The sequence below is a fragment of the Phodopus roborovskii genome, unplaced genomic scaffold (assembly GCF_943737965.1).
Source record: "Phodopus roborovskii unplaced genomic scaffold, PHOROB, whole genome shotgun sequence".
NCBI lineage: Eukaryota > Metazoa > Chordata > Mammalia > Rodentia > Cricetidae > Phodopus > Phodopus roborovskii.
The window spans coordinates 9,941,015-9,964,184 of NW_026125391.1; the positions used below are offsets into that span (position 1 = coordinate 9,941,015).

At 35.5% G+C, this 23,170-nt stretch overlaps 1 protein-coding gene across 1 annotated transcript in view; it reads right to left on the minus strand.

Annotated features, from left to right (window-relative positions):
• Dgkb (diacylglycerol kinase beta) overlaps nucleotides 1-23,170 on the minus strand; it is a 702,490-nt gene that overhangs the window by 626,656 nt on the left and 52,664 nt on the right. Inside the window, exon 2 of the mRNA XM_051175084.1 lies at nucleotides 87-342. Coding sequence (XP_051031041.1) covers nucleotides 87-156 — 70 coding nt within the window. The 5' untranslated portion in view covers nucleotides 157-342. The remainder of the gene's footprint in view (nucleotides 1-86; nucleotides 343-23,170) is intronic.

The window sequence follows — 23,170 nt, forward strand, 5'->3', positions numbered from 1 at the left end:
AGGATCTGAGATCTGTTTTTGAAATTAATCACACCTTGATTAACAAAAATGTCAAATTAGATCATATCTTCAATATGAATACTTACATTCAGCGTATTTCTGAAGCTGAGAAAACTCTGAGGGGCTGAGATGGGCCCATTTCTCCTGGTTTGTCATGATGTAGGTGAGAAGTGCCTTATACACCAGAGGAAGGATTCCTTATCCAGGTGTTTTGAAGAGAAATTTGCTTCAAATATTCTACACAGTGTGTTTCATGATGAAATGGCTCAGGCTTTCAGCATATTCAATCTGACCACATGAAACTGCTGTGGATGTTTGTAGTTTCAATAATGTGTTAAAATACTGTAAAAAAAAACACGAAGATCAAATGATTAGTAATATTGAACAAAGGAAAATGCTGAGGATAAAATGATAAGCATAAAATGGTAAGGATTATCTATCTTAACTAATAAAGTATGGATTTATTTTATTTCCAATGTTTTCAGTCTTTAATTGCCTCTTCATTCTGTAAAGGTATTTCATGTTCTTTCTCTAATAGCAAACCACATAAATAACCATAACTAAGAGTACAAAATGTGAAGAACATTTTGCTTAATAAAAGTATGCTGACAAAAGTAAATTTATTTGTGTTTGGTTTTATAAAGTCCACATTTCAAGGATAGATAGGAACATTATTTTTATGATTTGAAATCATCACTTTAAAAATATTTAAGCATTTAAGCAGTACCAAAAACAAAATCTAGACCCAGCTTATTAAACGGATTGGAAACAATATGTGATTTACTAATGTACTAGATTTCTAATGGTGTTCTTGAATGGTACTAAAATATATATCTAACATCATGCAAGTCATTTTGGGGGTCCTGTATAATTGTTATATAGCAATTAAATTGGAGAATACTTTTAGTTTTATAATCTTTAAAAATTTAAATAAATGTGCCAAATCAAAGTAATTCCAAATGTCTGCAACACTTCCTTAATGAGAGTAGATGACTCTTGTGTGAATCACATTTTAAAATAAATTTCTATGTTGTCACAGGCTTGGATTCACTAGCAAATTTATAAAGACAAAAAAAGTGAACTCCATCTGGTTTCAGTGTTTTATCAGAGACTGGAATCAATTGCTCAGTACTCAACCAGACTGGTATTAGAATCTTTATTAAATCTGAACCTCTAAAACTGCATATTAGAAGCTTCATGGAAACAGGTACAGTTAGTTAAAGCCATATTACCTACAGCATGACTGAGAAAAAGCAAATAAACATACAAAAAACAAAAGTTCATTGTTTAATTTTTGGTATCTCTTTTGCAAGACAGTAGTACATTAATTGGTAAGAAACACAGAGTGATCCAGATGTGTTAATGAATGGCCATACCATTTGAAATTCAGGACACACATAATGGATATACCAGTGTCTCCATCTGTTTTCATCTGCAGATTTCATCATCTACATTTATTTCACCCTGACTCTTTGTGTTTTCCAGGCCCATGAATTTGTGAAATAATGCAGTCTGTCCTCCTTATCCAGAGGGAGACAGATGAAACAGTAACATTTGCCTCATTGCATGATCTTTTGCAGGGTTTTAAATGTTGAGTGCAGTGGTTGAAGGACAGGGTAAAAATAGTTATAACTAAATCATTACAAAAATAGTTGGATACACAGTCTTTTCTTAGCCTGACTCACAAGCTTTCTTGTTGCTTCTACATGCTAGTGATGTACTTTCATTAAAGAATTTAATGTAACGGCATACCAAGGCTATCACATATATGTGCAATTAATGTGCATCAATCAATTTTTAAAAAATCACAGATAAAATGGGCAGATCTGTTTCTGTTCTCTGTAAACCCTAAATCTCTTATAATAATGATAATTCATGGATTCATTCTGGAAGGGTTTGTTGAATTCTTCTTACTCCACATTGTAGTCAATGGAGACACAGCAAATACAGAGCCAAATATGGTGAAGATGGAAATAATGCAGATGCTTAAAATCCATCAGCTGTCCTGGAGATTTGCAACACACATCATGTGTATTACATAATATACTCTTCCCATTTCATCTCTGTGTGACAGGCACTGAGAGTGCCTATGACCTTTCATCAGTGGAGCAAATTGGCATGGAGTGATTTGCCAATTCTCTGTCTTCCTCCACATCCTTGGCAACAGAACTCCAGTGAATGTATACACATTTAAACTGTTTTATCAGGTTCCTGGAATGAATGATTGGAATTAAATATATGAAGCTGTACACTGAGACATGCTGGAATGTTCTGTTAGAATAAAATGTGTCCCAGTGTCTGTTAAGCCCTTTTATCTGTTCTTCCTACGTGGTGATATGTCAGTTGTATGTTGAAGGGTTTCTTGTATTGTGGGGGTAAATGCTAGAATAGAAGCTCTGACCTTGGTTAAGCTTAATAAATTAGTCTGGGGTATAAGAATAACAAACACACAGAAAAATTTAAGCCATTTCATGTTCTATGAATAAAGTATTATTAGAATAGAGACACGTTCAATATATAAAGTGGAAAGAGGCCTATTTTTTTCTTTAAAGAAATATAATGTTTATTATACCAAACACTGCAACAATGACCTCATCTAGCTTACATTAAAAAAAAAAGAAGAAAGAAGCAAATCTGTATCATTATCCTATAATTCCCTTTGAAATTGCTTCTAAAATGACCTTTAGGCGAACTTTTATTAACACAGGCAATTTTCAAATTCCCATGATGTCCTTAGATATGAACTGAAAATTTGTCAGTGTGACAAATTGCCAAATGATACCTAATCAACTATAATATCTAATAACTTATAAGGTCCAATACAACTCATATCACACTTAATTTTATTATGAAGAGACAAATATTCAATAGTGTAAGTTAAAATATTTGGTAGTAAACATTGCATTCAAACAAATACAAGAGGTGGTGGGGTGGGGGATGGTGCTATGTGTAAATGTGAAATTTCAACCCAAATGGAATGACTAGGTTAGCCATAATGAGAAGACAGTAAAAGCATCTCAGGTCACAGGTCACTTTAAACTTTAATTCTTAGATTTACTTAGTGGGGTACAAGCAGAAAAATGATGTCTATTTAAAATATGTAACTAGGTGAACCAATACATTTGGCCTATGAAAGATAAATGTAACTTGTATAATATCAGATACAGAGACACAGCTATGCTTCATCCTGCAGAGGGTGTTGAAAATAACAGCAGCACTTTCTCACAGTCTCTGCCTCCTCAAAAATGGTTAGAAAGAACGTGACAATATTCAATTGGGAATCCCCATGGTGTGTTCACAGATTTCCGATCCCCTGCAGACGGCTTTCTTTAGGCACATAAAATGAGTGCCAGGAGGGAACCACTGTGCTGGCTTTTGGAAAGCACTCTAATTCTGGCTTTCTCATCTAGTCAACAGATGTGCCACTTTGCTTAGTTAGTGACAGGAAATAATTACATTGGAGGAGCTGAAGAAATCTATTTGGCCCATTGTACCTAGGCTGAAAAACAGTCTCCATATTAAAGGAAGTACTCAATGTCCTTGTGAGAAAAATAGTCATCAAGTAATATTTATATAAGAGGATCTGCAATTTGACAGCATGAGTAGGTTTTTAATGATTACGTGAAGTCACATGTCATGACTTTAATAACTGAATAAGAATTGCTGAGTTTTAAGGCATACTGGGGAATTTAAGAATATATACATAAAAAAATTAAAGGTTTGTAATGATATAAAATATTATCAGGATCTCAAGAACCATAAGAAAGAAAAGGAAAGGAAAACAATAGGAATGGATAAAGATGCCCCGGAGGCTCCCAAACAGTATAGGACATTGCCATTGCTTTTGGCTGAGCTCCAGAAATTAATTTAAAGATTCTGTTGCTAAAGACGCTACACACTTTGATTACAGGACATGGAGAAATGACACTAGACCTGAACTAGAAGTTTCTTCAGCACTCATGTTACAGGTGCCAGATAAGATGAGGATCAGAAAGTGGCTTACTCTAATCCTCTTTGTTATCTTTTATAGTAAGGCTTTCCTTTTGAGCTTTACATTCCTAATTCCATCTCAGTATTTCCTGGAAAAAGATCCCAGTACATAGCAGATGGCACACTTAAACTGAGTAATTAAGAGTTTAATGACAAGACATTTTAAGAAGTATTGGCTGGGTTTAGGAAAGCTAATTGAGGGTGGGGTAGTTGTCTGCACTAACAACAGGTGAAAGCTTACTAACTCTGGACCTGAAATGAATAACAAGTGTAAGATAGTTATGGACAGGTGGTTTAAATGTTTGTCCCCTCTAAAATTGTATAAAAACATCATTGTCACTACATTAGTACAAATAGGTAGAATTTGGAGGAAATGATTAGACTATGTGAGTTCTTCCATCCTGGGTAGATTAATACCTTTACATACCTTTATGGAAAAAGCTGATATGGCTTCCTTTGCCCTCTTTGTCATCTATCCTTTACCATGAGAGGGCATAACAAGACAATCCATCACATTTATCATGAATTTTTGTTTTTAAATATGTTGTTTATTTAGTGTGTGTGTGTGTGTGTGTGTGTGTGTGTTGTACTTGAGTAGTCACACACCAGAAGGCAACAGACAGTAATCAAATTTGTCCATCTACCACAGGTGTCTCAGAAATAAAACTTTAGTTATCACACTTGATGACCACTGTCTTTACTCTCTGAAGTATCTCAGCAATCCTATGGGACTGTAAGAAAATGAGTTTCTGTTTATTTTAAATGACTCATTTTCAAAGACCCTGTTATAGCCACATACAATGGACTGAGATAAGAGCCTTAATTGTGACAAAGAACTTATGACCCTGTCACTAATCTAGCCACACTAGGAGCAGGGTGATACATTCTCAACTTTATCTGGCCATGTCACTAGTCTCCTTCATTACATCACATTGATCAAATCTAACCACAATCCAGAGAGCAAACACCAATCTTTGATGTAAAAGTGGGCTCATGCAGCACAGAGTGAGAGGAGCAAAGGAAAGCAGAGTTACTAAAGTGGCAAAATAAGAGTTATTCAACTCCCCTGGTGTAAGACTTCAGTATCGAATAAATAGATATGGATAAACCTGTAATGAGCGAGTTATCACAGGCAGAAACAAGGCAGCAAAAAGGCCTCTCACAGCATACCCCATTACACCTCTATCCAACTACTAAGACCTCAAACAACATATACCCTCACACCTCTAACCAACTAGTGAGAATGACTACAATATACCTTCCAGACCTTTAAAAACTACAACCCACCACACCTACCTCTAACAACTAAGACCACGGACAACAAAGTCCTTCAGAACTCTGACCAACAACTGAGACTTACCATACCCCACTTGACCTCTAACAGCTATAACTCCCACAGTATATCCTGGTACACCTTTAGCCAGCAACACCTCTAACCAATAACTAGAAGAGCACTGTATCCAAAAAAAGGGAACCAAAAAGGAAGAAAGCACCTTCCAACGAGAGGGAAGCATTCACTTTTTTCTAAAGCTGCTTCACAATTAAATGAAATGTTGTTTGAAGAGTCCAATTGACCTATAATATATTTATTAGCAATAATAATTTGTTTGAAGCTGCAAAAGTTTTCATTTATGGAACTGAGTTTAAACTGAAGCCTGAAAATGTCATCAACTCTAACTTAAGTGAGACCTAGAAGAGTAGAAGAATGGAAAGTCAGCTAATTTAATTGCCTTGATAGAAATAAAAAAATATTTTAAGCTTATTTTTTATTATCCTTTAATTTCAGAAGAGAGCTGAAGTAATTCCGCTGTCATTAAAGGCATTAAAAGGCCAGGGATTAGCTCTAGAAAGCCTGTGAGAGCTGAAAATACTCTTAAGGATGTATCCAGATGCAATCGACAGATTTTGTTTTTAGGAAATAAAAAAAATTCATGGATGAGAATTCCTTTTTCTCAATAATATGTCCCAGGAAGTAGCAGAGTACTGAACTGTAAAATAATGGGGGGGGAAAGGGGAGGAACAAGAAAATAAGAAAACAAATACACACAAATATGAGAAAGTAGTGTCTATGAAGGTATTCAGAAAAGAAGCCAGGCAAACATAAAAGCTAACTGGATATCATGATGAGTAATTTCAAACTGTAACAGTAACACAACTTTTAAATGATAAATTTAATATCATTATTTTTCTTTTTTAATCAGATAAACACACATTGCCATCCATATTCTGAGCCATGATTGTCCAGTGAATAAAGTGAATCACTTAGCCTACTTTAGCCTTAGGAGAAGTGGGTGACAAACACCCACCTTGCAGGCCTGTTAGCACTTAATGGTATTATAAATGTCCAATATAGAACAAATAGGTTCTCAATAAAGGCAATTATTTTATTTCTTTTATATATGTATATATCAGGTAAGGATGTAGTATTGAATTTGAATATATTTCCAGAATATACCCTAGGGGTAAAGGAGACTAAAAATCTGCAAACCTTTCATAAGATTATGTGGGTGGCTTAATATGAGATCCATAACTGAGTTATTTTAGGAGTCTGCTGACACCCAAAAAGCAGTCTAAAAGATAAATATCAAAGGAAATCTGCAGATAAGCTAAAGGGAAACAGGAGCTTTGCATTGTATACAGTTTTGAAGTTGAAGTTTTGAATTTGGATTGTTATTGTGTATTATTATTTAAAAGTTTTTCTTTAAGTGAATTGTAAGTTCTCTTTCATATCAGTTACAGCCTAGAGAACACATTTTAGAATAGATATGGGCAGGTTGAATGAGTAAACTGTATAACTATGGAATAGTTTTCAACATGAAATCCAACTCTAAAGTGGTCTGGCAGATTCTATGTTCCAAGAACTGAAATAGGTCCCCTAAAACAGGCCCTTCTGAAGGGAAGTTTCTCCAGGAGTCCCAAGCCAGAGACAGAAATCTGAAGCTGTTTCCAAAGTGAGAATATGGATCCCAGGAAGACACTCCTCATGTTCTGACAGCTTATTTCACAGAAAACTGGCATATGAATATTTCCTGACTATGATTTTTATTTTCAGCAGAACTATAATACTGCTAAAGGAAAGATGGAATCTAAGAACATTTTCCTCCTAAGTACAGCCAGACTGTAAACAAATCCAGTTTTTATTAGTTTCTGTTTCCTCGTTTTTTGAAAGCACAGGGACACTGGTAGACATACGACCTCAACAAAGTGACTACTCATGGAATGAGTACAATATTATTCTTTATCTGAATGGTCTTCTGGATTTCTGTTATTCCTGTTCATGGGATGGTAACACTTGACTTTGTAGCCTCCTTAAACAACAGCCAGCAGAGAAGTGATAGAAGGGACTTCTTTGTCCAAATATGCCAAGGTCAAACCTCAGGCTTCCTGTATTGGGCTTTTATTCTTAGGAGGTATCCAGCCAACCCTAAGAAAGCTCATATCAGCTCCCAAGAGGAGATGACTGCTTGGAGCTGAGCATGAAGACCTGTCTTTTATCCCCTAGCTTTGTACTACACAGCTGTGGATCCCTAAAAAGTCCTGAGAAAGAGAACAGAAAATAGGAGTTTGGCATAACACACTGTTTCAGGAAAAACAAAATTCTAAACCTAGAAATGCAAGTCTATTTGATTGTTTATTTTATAAATAAAACTTTACAAATACCATACAAGCTTATATGGAGAAAAGGAATCAAAGAGCTAAGGACAGCTCTTCCCTTCACCCTCAAGATGGAACACCAACTAAGGGAGACTGACTGACTGCAATTCAAGGGTTTATCTACCTGTCTGATCTGAGGCTTGACAACAGAAACAGGTATTTTCTTAGATTATAATATCTGAAAGTTGGTAGGCTTGTGTATGTAATATACTATGATCAGCTAATGTAAGCAAAAACACTAAAAAGAAATCTCCAACTATTAATTCCATTTCTGAAAGAATCTAGAGTGAAATACCTATTCAGATTTTATGTTGAATGCAAGTGCATTTACATAATTTGATTATACAAATTCAGTTCTACATTTTGATCCTATAAATCAATAAAGAATAAATTGAATCTTAATTATTTTCTGGAAATAGATGACTACTAGCAAGAATCTTTCAAAACTTTAATTCCTTGAAAATAATGTACTTTAAGGCTATTATTCAACTTAAAGACAGTGTGCTCACTGCTTGAGGAGAGTCAGCACTGAAGGATACTGGGGATATTTGATGCATGCTCTCAGAAGCAAGTAACTGTAGCATTCATAGTAGAGATGCAGTCAGTACAACATAACCATATGGGTGAGAGTAATGTAAAATCCATGGATTTAGGCTGTATATAACTTATTTTTTTTCTAAAATGCCACTGAATTAAACATATCACACATATTTTGCTACATATGTGTGTGTGTGTGTGTGTATGTGTATCTGAGCAACACACACAATGTTTTTCCTGTGACTTGTCTCCCAGTGCTCAGAGTAGTGAAAACAAATACTTCCTTTCATTGCTTATTTAAATTTCAGTTATTTATTATCCAACAATGATATGTTGATGTTTTAGTCATGAATTGATACTTTCTTAGAAATTACCTTGAGAATATTTTGGATTATAATCATTATTGTCTAAAAAATTTTAAATGGTATCTGAGATGAATATCACATTACACTACAAAATCTATTAAAAAAAATCTGTCTCTGCACCTCTATGTTCTTAGCACATTTCTCTCCAGCATTATCCAAGTTACATTTTAAGTGTGTATGTGTGTATATATATATGTGTGTGTGTGTGTGTGTGTGTGTGTGTGTGTGTGTGTGATGGTGCACTTGTATCACAGCACTGCTATGGACATCAGAGAGAAATTTGTGGGAATCATTTCTATTTTGACAGTGTAGGTCCTGAGGATCAAATGAGGTCATCAGGACTGACAAAAATCATCTTTCCCATTAGACCTGAGTTACTTCTAATGAATAAGTCAATATATGTGATTCCTATATCTAACTTCCTCTACTGGTTCTTGATTACTGGTTGGATAGTATCTAACCTGTAGTTATTGAAGCATAAACTCTAAACAGATTAAATGTAGGACATTTAGTAAGGTGATGGGAGATGCCAAAGCACTGCTAACAATTTATTGGTGTGTATGAGAGATGGCAATGGCAGTGACCACATCTCCAAGCTGGCAACCTGCTGCTAGCTGCCCATAGACCAGGGCAGTGATCACAGCTTTCATTGCTGGCGGTAAAAGTACCCTCCGCTATCTTTGATAAACTGCAGCTGACACAGTTATGATTTTCATTTCTGCAATGTTATTGTTTAACAGATAAAGACGTCACTACAAAAAGATAAAGATTTACAGTAAAAACAGATTCACATTAAGAAAAAATGCTAAAGTTTTAGGCTTGGGAGAGAAAAGAAATAAAATGGTTTTAAAAAGAATCTGTATACTGTATGGCATTATATTGTCTTTATATCGTTTGATTGCCGAAGAAAAAACTTAAAGGAAATACTGCTGGATTAAATCAATTTATATATTTTAAAGATGCTTTGACTGCAAAATTTAAGTTCAAGAACAAGTTACTGGGGAAAAGGATTTCTATTTTTGTTTCCACAGAAAATGAAAAGCTGTGGATTCCATCCAGACTAATATGGTTTGATTAAGCCAGACCCCCCTGAAACAGAGTTCCTGGTGATCCTACATTCAAAACAGCTGAACAAAGTAGACTTGCAGACTACAGCCAAGATTTCTGTGTCTTCTTAGGATCCCCATGACAGCGCCCCTATCAGCTGGAAGTAGTTTGGAAAGAACGACGCCCAAATTCCCAAATATTGTCTATAAATGTTTGTTTTCATTTAAATGGGGTTGGTTATAAATGGTTAATATTCACAACCAATCTCTTTTTAAAAGTAAAAAAAGGGGATTATGGTATAGATATGAATACTTTGTTTTGGAATGGATTTTCATTTAATGATTACTTTGTTTTGGAATGGATTTTCATTTATTGATATAATTTAAGGTCAATTTTGTGATATGTATATTTCTCCTTTTGTTTAGGTATTGTGTTTATATAGCTCATTTAGAAACGTAATATATAATGTAGTACAGATTATAGATAATTACGTATGATAGTCAAAGCTTAGAGTTAAGGTAGTTAGGTTTTTAAGATACACAGAGATGTATTTGAGATAGATAGGCATTCTTCAAACCTTTCAAAGACCTATAGAATATGGCATTTAAAATGGTTTAGGGTTTTTCTTGACAGTGAGGCATAAATGCTCCTGGCAACACCACCTGTGTCAGAAAGGAAAATGGACATTAAAGAAACATGTTATGGAGTTTGCCTCCAATATGGCAAGACAAGCCATGTAGACAAGATACTGCTCTTGTCTTGAGTATTTGACTTTATGCTGTATAAACTGGACATGCAGAACCTACAAAAAAGTGACTGATGATTCAAGATGGACATTGCTACAGAGTTCCTACTTCATGGAAGAGGCTGCCAGACAGTCTGCAGGACACAGAGAAAAAAGTGACTGACAAACCGCCAATACAAAAACACAGTTTAAAGTTTATTGCTTTGCTGAAGAGTCTGCCAGACACACTATGGCCTATGGGCTAAAGATGGAAGATTACAGAAGAACTTCGGGTGACCAGGCAGTGAGTTGTCTCTGTCATTTCTAGAGTTTATATATTATCCTTCTATGGTCCTTGATGGAGTTGAAGACAAATAGTTATGGCTATAGTTTTCCTTAGTTAAGCTTAAAGATAAGTTACATATATGACGTTAGACTCACAAATATAGGATAGATGATAAAATGGTTTCCTTTAATCTTGCTAAATGTTAATGGACTAAATATTGTTAACTGTGATTCTTATTTGATAACTGTTGTGTTATATATTTTGCTATGTTAAGGTTAAAACCCTTTTTATTTAGACAGAAAAGAGGAGATGATGGGAGATATCATTCTGTATATGTTTCTCATACTGTTTAATGAATAAAGCACTGTTGGCCAATAGGAAAGGAAAATAGAAGGAGGAAATAGGAAGTAGGAAGGAGGGGTAAAGATGGAGAGTGAGGAGAAGGCCTCTCACTGGTAAGGCCATGTGGAAATACATAGAAATGTGTTAATAATTAAGACAGAGCTAGCCGATAAGAAACAAGTAACTTGCCAACAGATTATATCAAATACAGATTTCTCTATGTGTTATTTGGGGCTGGCAGTGGGACAAGACTGGCGGCCGGTGGAAAAACCTTACTCCTTACAGTTAGGTAACTTTGGAACTGAATTTGACCCGATACTCTTATTTTATTTTAGTATGTAATGATTTTACATCAAATTATCATCTTTAGTGGAATGACCATAAAGAGTAAGGCTCTCACCATGGCTACAATGGTGAGTACCTTTAATTTTAATTCCAGCACTCAGGAAGCATAAGATGGCAGGTCTTTGAGTTGAAGGGCAACCTGGTCTACATAGCTAGTTCCAGGACAGCCAAGACTACACTGATATATGTGTGTGTGTGTGTGTGTGTGTGTGTGTGTGTGTGTGTGTGTATGTGTGTTTAAGGAATTGAAAATGTTATTAGAGTCCAACGCAAATAAACATACATACTCAGAGATGAAAAACAGGTGTGAAATCTATCAGCTACTGATTTAGCAGTCAATTTTCTAGCTGTAAGTGAGCAAGCTATCTATGTCTTAGATGCTTCTTTATATATTAAGTAATATTCTTTTGAATATATTTTCAGAAAACCCAGATTCTTCCATACATACCTTTCTGTTCGCATGTTAGATCCTAAATATTAAGAGCTTATGTGAACTTGATAGGACTTTGTAGTAACTCACTGTTTGCTAGTGAGGGGTTATGGACAGGTACCCTTTAAACATGTTATCCTGAGGAATAAGAGATAAATAATTTGTGTCTAGTTTTCATGTAGGGAGTCAGGAAAACTAAAACATGGTAACATTGCTAAAATTCTTTTGCCCTTCAGAATGACTACAAGATAATTAACATCTTCCTAATTCTATGACCACATTGTCTACCACATTTAGTCAGATATAAAATCAGAACTACCATGTAGAAACTGCTCTGGTAGCATTCAAGATACTTTTATTAGATATTACAGAAAGTAACTTATTTTATTTGCACAAACTCTATCTGTGTATATTTGTTAGTATCTATGAAGATGTGTGAATTTGTGCAAGAGTATGCACATGCATGGGCAGGATAGGAATTGATGCCTCCTGTTTTTCTTAATCACATTTGGAGACAGAATCTCACTGACTGTGCATCTTGCTGGTTCTTCTAGTTTGACTTGTTAGTCAGCTCTAGAAATCCACTTGACTGACTGTCTTCCTAACATCAGTTGCAGAAATTCACCTATTTCCTTTGCCTTTTACCTGGTGTGGGAGATCTAAACTCATGTGATCATTCTTTTGCTGAATACATTACCGAGTCCTGTTTGAAGCCCATGAACTAATTTTAACTTTGTCCTAGTCCTTTGAGGCTCTTATCTAAGAGTTGAAAAGCTCTAGATTAAAATTCAGAAGCTGTTTGAATGAAACAGAAAACACAGAAATCCTAAATTGTCTTTTGAAATATAATTTTGATTAAAATATAAGACTAAAGTATACAGGTATAATTGATCTTTATGAGGCAGACAAATGCTTTTTCACATTCACAAACTTATGAAATTTTAAATGCAGATGTTAACATTACTGTTTATTAGTTACATTCTGCCTTATTCTTTAATTGCTATATAATACATATACTATGAATACAGTTGGCAACTTTTGTATACTTCAAACCTACATAATTTGTATCATACTGCCATCCTATCACACACTTGTGTTGTATATTCAGTTTCTTATATGTAGCCACATCTGAATCAGTGACACATTGGTGGCTCTGAGTCTGTCAATATGATGAAATAAAAGTACTCATTGTACAAATATACTCAGTTCATCCTAATCCTTTCTTCATGGAAATTTAAGTTTTTAATCTCTAAATTATAATTATTAAAAATCAACAGTGTTAGCCACTCAATCAGTAAGATACTTGCTTAGTCCGAGTGAAGCCCTGGTCTATTTTCCAGGATGTTGCATACATGCTTTCTTAGAACTCAGAGGTGAAGGCAAGAAGACCAGATGTTTAAGGTCATCCCCAGCTACACACTGAATCTGAATCTAGACTGGCTACATGAAAACCTGTCAAGGGACACAGTCAAAACTTGGGGAACTGTGAGAAAGGCTCCATGGAAAAAGCAGAGGGCTATTTACCTTAGGTGCATTTTGTTCCATGGATTGTTTTTTATGTGATTTCCTACCACTTGAAACAAATATGTGCATTCAATTTGTAAGGCATGCTTATTCTTATTGGATGGCAGACTATAGCTATGGAACCCAGTCTTGTTAAAAGATATTTGGAATGCTGTCCTCACTGTTCCCTGAATCTGGATATGGCCTTCTGCCTTGCTTTTGTGCTTTCCCAGATATAACCTACAGTACACACCAGGCAATTGTGTTTAAATTGGTCTGTCTTGGGAAATATCTGGGAAAGGACTGATATGTGATACTAAATATGTGCTTACTGGCATCCATTTGCATGTTTTTCTGAACTCAAACAACCTTCCTATGATCATTGATTTCTTTGTTTCATTTGTGCATAAAAGTACACTGAAACTGAAGTAAGGTTGTCTACAGTATTAGACTATAGTCTGCCCCATATTTCAGGTCCTCAGATTCCAGGTCCAGAACAGAAAATCTGCATAAGTTGACTGAAAGTTAAAAAATGGCACTTGAATCAGGGACCTGAATGAAAAACTATGGGAGGAGACGAGGACTCCCACAGAAAGAAGTAAACTGGGATTAATATAGGAGTAAAAGTAGGAAAACCAGCACCATACATTGAGTTGATATACCATTCCTTAAAATAGAGTGGTGCTGTAATGTCTAAATCCTAGAAACAAGAATGTTGTGTTTTAACAACAGAAATTAATTCTTGGTTTGCCAAAAGGGGCATGCTAGATCTCAGAAAATGTAATCAAATTAAAGAAAACATACTGGATGCCCATATACAAAGAGAAAGTACCCCAGTGTAGTTCTGGGTGACTTGAGCATTGGCCTGTATCATGATACAAACAATAAATGGGAGCCAGCAAAAACATTTATAGAAGAAATTGGAATATTCCTAAAATGAGATTGGGCTAGATAATGAGACAAGAATATTATTTTTCCCAGTGCAGTCAGAAAGGTCCAACAGTGTAAAATTGAAACATAAAAATGTATGCTCTGAGCATTATTTGTAATAGCAAGAACCTGGAAGCAACCTAGATGCCCCTCAACTGAAGAATGGATAAAGAAGATGTGGCACATTTAAACAATGGAGTACTACTCTGCAGAAAAACATAATGGAATCTTGAAATTCGCAGGCAAGTGGATGGAACTTGAAGAAACCATCCTGAATGAGGTAGCCCAGTCACAAATAGAGGAACATGGTATGCACGTGCTCATATATGTATTTTAGACCTGGAATACAGGATCACCAACCTATAATTCACACCATCAGAAGAACTAGGATACAAGGTGTATTCTAAGAGATTCATATAAGGACCCTCACAGAAGGGGGAAGGGACAAGTCCCCCAGAGCATATGGGAAGTTTGGGTGGGGGCACAGTGAATGAAGAGGGAACTAGGAGAAAGAGAAGGGAAAGAGAAGAAAGCACATGCAACTAGGAAGATTGAGTCAGGGTAAGAATAGAAGACAGGAGAGAGAGAGAGAAGAGAGAGAGAGTGTGAGAACATAAAAGAGGGAGCCATTATTAGTTTGAAGAGAAAACTGAACCTAAAGAAATGTCTACAGACCTAGAAGACTAACTCCAACTAACAATTTGAGCAACATTAGAAATGCAACCATAAATGCCCTTCCCTGATAATGATCAACAACTAACTTATCCACGATAATGTAGCCCTCATTTAGTACCTGTTGGAAACAGAAGCGAACACCCACAACTAAACACTGAGTCGAACTAGAATCCAGATGCAGAGAGCGAGGACAAAACTAGGTTACAGAAACACATAGATGCAGCTGTCCTGAACAAGGAGGAGCTAACGGCCAGACTGATAGCTGGGAATCCAGCATTGGACCCACTTAGACCCTCCAAACATGGGTCTCATCTAGAAGGACTGAGCAGTCTAAGGGACCTCAGACATTGGAACCAGGATGTATTCCTGGTGCACAAAAGGACCTTGCGGACACATCTGCCATGGAGGGATACTCCCTTAACCTAGAGATAGGAGAGAAGTCCTAGTCCCTACTTCAAATGACTTGACAGATTTATATGACCCCACCTGGATGTCAGAGCCCTACACGTGGAGTGGGGGAGTGGTGTGAAGGGAGTGTGGTCAGGGTGCATGTGATGGGAGACGGAGGGAAGCAGAGGGAACTGGGATCGACATGTAAAATAAAAAAATAAATTTTATTTTAAAAAAATGCTCTGCTTGAGGATGAACACCTCTGGCCAGTTCTCAATAACTATTTCCCTGAGTGAGAATATATTAATTCTTCAAACAAAAGATCCAAATCAGGAAGAAATAATAATCAAAGATAGAATTTTATTCCTTTAGTTGTACTACTTATATGATATAGACACTGAGAGGCTCTTTTAAGACAATGTCTCAGGAAGTACATATAGGCCTAAAACTCTCGGTTTAGTCAAAGACAGCCTTGCACTTTTGATCCCTCTGTGGTCATCTTTAGAGTGCTGGGATAGCTTGGACCAATCCAGAGCTTTGTGTACATTAGACAATCACCCTATCAACTGAACAGGTAAAGATACAAAGGAAAAGATAGAGAATGAGTGAAAGTAGGCCAAAACACAGAAAGAATAACATAAGCTAATTTGAACAACATAGGGATCAAGTAAATTAAGGGAGTCATCAAGACAATATATAAAAAAAAATATAACTGATGTACATGATAGAGACACTCCCATAAAGCATTTATCTAGTAAAAGAAGCCATCTCTGTCATAGGCTCCAGGGGGGGGAGGCAGATAATTAACAGAGGTCCCAGGTTTCTATGATCTCAGTGCATCCTCTAAGGCAGACTTAACTACATTCATCTTTCCAGAAGGCAGTTGATGAATAATACAGCACTTCAGAAGCTTAGTGCTGAGGTGTGATTCTGACTGGGGAGATTAGGAAAAGCTATGAATGGAAATGCAATAAGAGTTTGACCTTGAACTGCTTGCTCCTTGGGAGGATGTAACACATGAAGTCATTCCAAGCAACAGTAACTAGAAAATGATCCAGGTGGAATGTATGGGCTGTTGGTGGATGGCAGGAACAGGAAACCAAAGTCTGAGAAAAGAGATTGATACTGGACAAGGGGAGTAGGTACACAGAAGAAGTCAAGTGAAAAGGAAGGGCAGATGTTCCCTGTTAATATCAGCAACTTTCCTTCATTGTATGTGAAGCAGACACAATATTTTGCCATTATTTCATCACAAACTTGCTATTCAGTCAGAAGCACAGTGTATAACTCATAAAAAAAGAAGAAAGGTTTTGACCTCTTACTGGTCCCTGGACGGCAGGGACCTTAGTGTGAGAGGTTGATGATGAGGATTAAGAACAGAAAAGGAATCAATAGTATAAATTTCAGAGGAGCTGATAATTAAAGACACAAAGAGGTGGTGGTTTTCTTTGATTTTCATTACTGAAGTTAAATTCCATGAATTCCCTTCTTTAGTCTTCTACCAGAATGTTAAAGAAAAATGCTATATTCTCTTATGTCATTTGGCCTTTAAGACTTCAATTATGAACTTTGCGTGTTTTAATAAGTGTGATCCTGTTTCCCCCTCATCTCCTTTCCTAAATAGGAATAACCAGGCATCACACTGCAGTTGTGTCAAAGCCAAGGATCGCTTAGGCTACTGGGCAACATAGAGTACACACATCAGGATGGATTAGACACTACACTAGCAAAAATTGTTCCTCATGCCTAGAGGCACAAATGTAGGCATGTGACCAAAAATGCTAAAAGAAATAAGTGCCAATCTAGTGTTACTTAGTTATTTTTCATTGTCACTAATAAAATGAAAATAAGTAAGCAATTTCATTTAGTATTGAAACAATGGAAAACACATTTTGTATTTTGATACTTAAGTTATATGCTTTAGCAGCAATATGTCAGGTATTTCTCTCACTAAATATACATTTTTTACTACAAGAAACAACTTCAAATATATTTAAAATATATCTATATTGACTTTCATTTTAAAACTTCTGATGTCTTAAAGTGTACAGCTTTACAAACATTATTAATTTCAGATATATAAAAGAACAATTTTTTTAAGTAGGACAAATTGGTATAGGAGACCACTTCCTGAACATAACTCCAGGGGCACAGACACTGAGAGAAACAATTAATAAATGGGACCTCTTCAAACTTAGAAGCTTCTGTAAGGCAAAGGATACAGTGGACAAGACCAAACAGCAGCCCACAGACTGGGAAAAGATTTTCACTAATCCAATACCCAACAAAGGGCTCATCTCCAAAATATACAAAGAACTCAAGAAACTAGTCAAAAAAAAAAAAAAAACAAACAAACAAAAAAAAAAAAACAAAAAACTAACCCCATTAAAAAAATGGGGTACAGAAATGAAGAAAGAATTATCAATATAGGAAATCAAAAAGGCTGAAAGACACTTAAGAAAGTGTTCCACATCCTTAGCTATCAGGGAAATGCAAATCAAAACAACTTTGAGATACCAACTTACTCCTGCCAGAATGGCTAAAATTAGAAACACCAATGATGACTCATGTTGTAGAGGATGTGGAGAAATGGGAACCCTCCTCCACTGCTGGTGGGAGTGAAAACTCATATGGCCATTTTGGAGATCAGTATGGCGATTCCTCAGGAAAATGGGAATTAGTTTACCACAGGACCTGGCAATCCACCTCTTAGGCATATAACCAAAGGATTCACATCCATGCAACAAAGACATCTGTTCAACTATGTTCATAGCAGCACTATTTGTAATAGCAAGAACCTGGAAACAACCTAGATGCCCCTCAATTGAAGAATGGTTAATGAAGATGTGGCCCATCTACACAATGGAATACTACTGTGCAGAAAAAAAATAATGGTATCTTGAAATTCACAGGCAAGTGGATGGCACTTGAAGAAAACATCCTGAAAGTGGTAACCCAGTCACAAAAAGAGGAACACAGTATGTACTCACTCATATATGGATTTTAGACATAGAGCAAATGATCACCAGCCTATAATTCACAACACCAGAGGAACTAGGATACAAGATGTGTTCTAAGAGATTCATATAAAGTCCCTCACAGAACTGGGAAGGGACAAGTCCCCCAGAGCACAGAGGAAGTTGGGGGGGGCAGCGAATGGAGAGAGAAGTAGGAGAAAACGGGAAGGAGGAAAAGAAAACACATGTGCCCAGGAAGATTGAGCCCGGTTAGGAATAGAAGACAGGAAAGACAGAGAGAGGGAGAGAGAGAGAGAGAGAGAGAAAGAGAGAGAGAGAGAGAGAGAGAGAGAGAGAGAGAGAGAGCATAAAAGAGGGAGCTAATATTGGTTTGAAGATAAAATTGAACACAAAGAGAGGTCTAGAGAACTACAAGACTGCTGCCAACTAACAATTTGAGCTTCAGTGGAAAGGCTATCATAAATGCCCTTCCCGGATGGTGAGATCAACAACTAACTTATCCATGGAGCCCTCAACTAATGTCTGTTGGAAACAGGAGCAAACACCCATACAGAAACACTGAGTAGAATTAGAACCCAGATGCAGATGGAGAGGACAAGGCCAGGCAGCAGAAACACATAGAGACAGCTTACCTGAACAAGGAGGAGCTAATGGGCCACCAGACTGATAGCTGGGAAGCCAGCATGGGACTGACTCAGGCCCCCCTGAATATGGGTCTCAGCCAGAAGGTCTGAGCAGTCTAAGGGACCTCAGACAATGGAACCAGGATGTATCCCTGGTGCACAAAAGGTCCTTGCGAACACATCCCCCATGGAGGGATAACTGCCTTAATCTAGAGACAGGAGAGAAGCCCTAGTCCCTACTTCACATGACCTGTCAGATCTACATGACCCCAACTGAATGTCATTCCCCTACATATGGAATTGGGGTGGGGGGATGGGAGGGGAAGGTGGTTAGAGTGCAGGTGAGAGGGCAGAGAGGGTAAAAGAAAGGGAATGAGGGAAGGAGGGAGGGAGGGAGAGGGAATTGGGATCGACATATAAAATAATAAATTAAATTAAAAAAAATGCTTTGACTCCAAAATTTAAGTTCAAGGACAAGTTATTGGGGAAAAGGATTTCTATTTTTGTTTCCACAGAAAATGATAAGCTGTGGATTCCTTCCAGACTAATATGGTTTGATCAAGCCAGACCAACTGAAACAGAGTACCAGGTGACTCTACATTCAAAACTGCTGGACCAAGCAGCCTTACAAACTACAGCCAGGATTTCTGCATCTTCTTAGAATCCCCCATGACATCCCTTATCAGTAGGAAGTAGTTTGGAAAGAACAACGCCCAAATTCCCAAATATTGTCTATATGTGTTTGTTTTCATTTAAATGGACTTGGTTATATAATATATATATATATTATATAATTATATATTATATATATAAGAAAAGAACAATTTTTATAAGATATAAATTTCATTCTTTATAATGTAGAGTCTATTTTGTAATGTATACACTTCTTAAAACAAATTTGAACTCAAATAAAAATTATTTAATCTACACATGTCTACTATTACCTATCCATTTTTATGTGCACATAATTCCAGTATGTGATCTTGTAAATTTTATTTTTAAAAATTGGCTCTAAAAGGAAATAATTATAAAATGTTAATTAATGTGTTTTCCATAAACTACTGTTTAATTCTTATTGTAAAACTATAAAATAGAATAAAATAAGTTTTAACATGTGGTCTGAGGCAGAGTATTAAATAGAGGGAAATTATCTGGATGCTTTTATAATTGTCTATGGGTTTTTCATCTCTGCTATGCTGAAAGAACTGTGTGAGTTGATCTCACTTGAATATTTTCCTTAGGACATTGTTATAATGTACAATTAGTGGGAGAGATTTGAACACCTTCATTAGACAACACTGTGTGATTATGAGTGTACACTTGGAAATTCCTGCTAATGGTCAACAATATGTTCAAGGAGTAAAGCATGATTGTTTGATTGAAATGATAATTACAATTATTCTCTCCACCTACATTTCATTGGTCAGGATCCTTCACTTAGCATTCAAATCACCATTTCAGCTAGGGTGACTGGATAGAAAACCCTGGGGTCCTCCTTTGCCATCCCCCAGCTGTTGAGGCTATATTCGCAAAGTGACATGCTGTGCTTTTTGTACTAGCAGTGGGACTTCAAATTTTGTTCATCCTGGGTATGCAAAATGCCCTCTTCCCCACTGAACCATTTCCCCATCCCTCTGAATTAATAATTTTTAAGTGTAGTCTGTAATATAGGGCTATTTCTCAGTACTGGCAATAGCAACTGTATGGAAATAATATTATTTCAATTTTAAAGTTAAGGACAATAAAAAGAAAAAATATTCAATCTAATATTGTTACACCACATATTTATTCCTCTCAATCAATTGTACCTACCACATTCTCATAGCAATTTTCTATGTAGACAAAATGGTTAATGTTTCCTTTAAAATGCCAGATTTTAACAAGTAAGGTGAAAAAGACACAAAGGGGGCCATATTATGTCACTATTTAAATCATTTCTTTGTTTTATTTCTTTTACACATAAAGCAGTTTTGACTCTATTCTACTTGGCCATTTTTTTGAATTTTTGGATTCCATTTCAGTTACTTTTTCTTACAGAATGAAATGTATTCTACACATTGCAAAACATTTAATTGACTTTTAAATTCTTTTCCTGAGATTTTCGCTTGAATTTACTGTATATAGTGATATAAAAATATTTGTTAAATTTAGCAATTAATTTAAAAATTGAGATTCAGTCACAGTTTGAGAACAAGTTAATGTTCAGTACTTTTAACAGTTTATATTTATGATATTTTAATGCTTCAGAATGCCAAACAGTTACACATTACATCTTTACATTCCAGAACTATGAATCAGGATGAGTAGTAAATGTTTGCAGTGTGTTTGTGTGTCTGTGTGTGTGTGTGGGGGGGGGTGAATTGTATGTTCAAGCCACTGTCTATATTTGTTCTTGAAATTTGTTTTCTAATTTTCTAAATATAGCATTTCATATCAAGTAGTTACAATTTGTGGCACATACTGTGTATATTATATCTTACAAATACTTCATCATGGACAATTCAAAAGGTTCTTGTCAGATCTTTTTAATTGTGTAAAAATATAAAGTAATAAAATTTACATAAAAATTTACTTAAAATGAGAAAAATTTATTTTTTCTTAATTCTAAAATGTGTACCTGATGTATGAGGAAAAAGGACCCCTAAAAGCTTAAAATGAAAGGGAATATACTACATTTTTATCATGAATAAAAATAAAATATTATAACATGAATTTAAATGTAGTTGCATTTTTGTGAATGGATACGTAATTAGGTATACATATTTATTACATATTAGCATTTTGCTTTCTGAATAAATTATAGTTTCACTCATCGCAAATAATGTATATTTCAGTGTCAACTTACTTTTTGTGGTGACAGTATGTTTTAGTTTGAAATTGCTAAGTTTAAGAAAATCTAAGCAGAAAATGGGAGGACATAGATTGCAAAACTGAAATTACTTGAGGATTTTTTCAAGCAATTTAGTTTGCTTCCAGAGTTTGTCTAGACCATTTAAATTGTACACAGTATTTTATACAAGTGCATTACTGTATGAATTTGAAATGCTCATTAAATCATGTTAAAAAGAGAGTCTATATGTCACACATACATGTTCATATTGAAGTATCCTCATCTCAGCAGGGTTAGATTGTTTTGGGGATGGTGGGAAAACTAGAACTGTGTCATCCCTGATTAGTAATCATGTACTAATTAATATGTCCATATTCCATTGCAGCACAGCAAAATAAAACTCTAGTTGAGAAGTGAGAATTTGGAATATTTGGAATGGCATATATGCACAGAATTAAAATGTGGAGATATTAACCCAAATGGAATTGTGAGTTATTTTCAGATGTAAGAAACAATCATCTGACAGATACTTCAGAGAAAGGGGTCATTATATCAGAATGCTGTAGAAGCATTAGAAACTAGCCAACTATATTAATGATATGTAATAAAGATGGAGAATGTTTAACAGCTGGAGACATTAGGAACCAATTAATAATAGAGAACAGATACTATGAATAGTGATATGATGATGATGTCTTCTAGGTGAGAGAAAACTATTTAAATAAAATGTCAGAAAATTGCATTATTTTAGTTATAATACAGATAAACTTCTGCTGGAATATGGAAAGGCAGGACACAGAGCTGCTACTAACAAGCACATTTTGCATGTGGTGTTATATCAAGAAAAGGCAGTTCTTCAAAGCCACATCAATAGAGAGGAGGAAATGGCAATTTTTGGAGATATTCCAGTGTTAAAACTAGAAAGATGAACTATTGGCTAACTGAATGGAGAGTGAACATGACTTCTCTAAATGTCAATTCTGTTAACTGGACTCTATTAAAAAAAAAAGCCAAAACCAAACCAAACAAACAAACAAACAAACAACAACAACAAAAAACAGATGTGTGTTGTGTGTTCAGGTTAAGGAATGAAAATATCTAAGAGAAAATATCGATACCTTGGGATTCAGTCCCTAATATTCACCCTTGCATTTCAGTGTTTTACCCACTCTATCCTGGCTTCATTGCCAAATGGATATTTAAATTCATTTTATAATATTTTATTTTTATTCATGCTAAAAATGTAGTATATTCCCTTTCATTTTAAGCTTTTAGGGGTCCTTTTTCCTCATACATCAGGTACACATTTTAGAATTAAGAAAAAATAAGTTTTTTCTCATTTTAAGTAAATTTTTTTGTAAATTTTATTACTTTATATTTTTACACAATTAAAAAGATCTGACAAGAACCTTTTGAATTGTCCATGATGAAGTATTTGTAAGATATAATATACACAGTATGTGCCACAAATTGTAACTACTTGATATGAAATGCTATATTTAGAAAATTAGAAAGCATGCT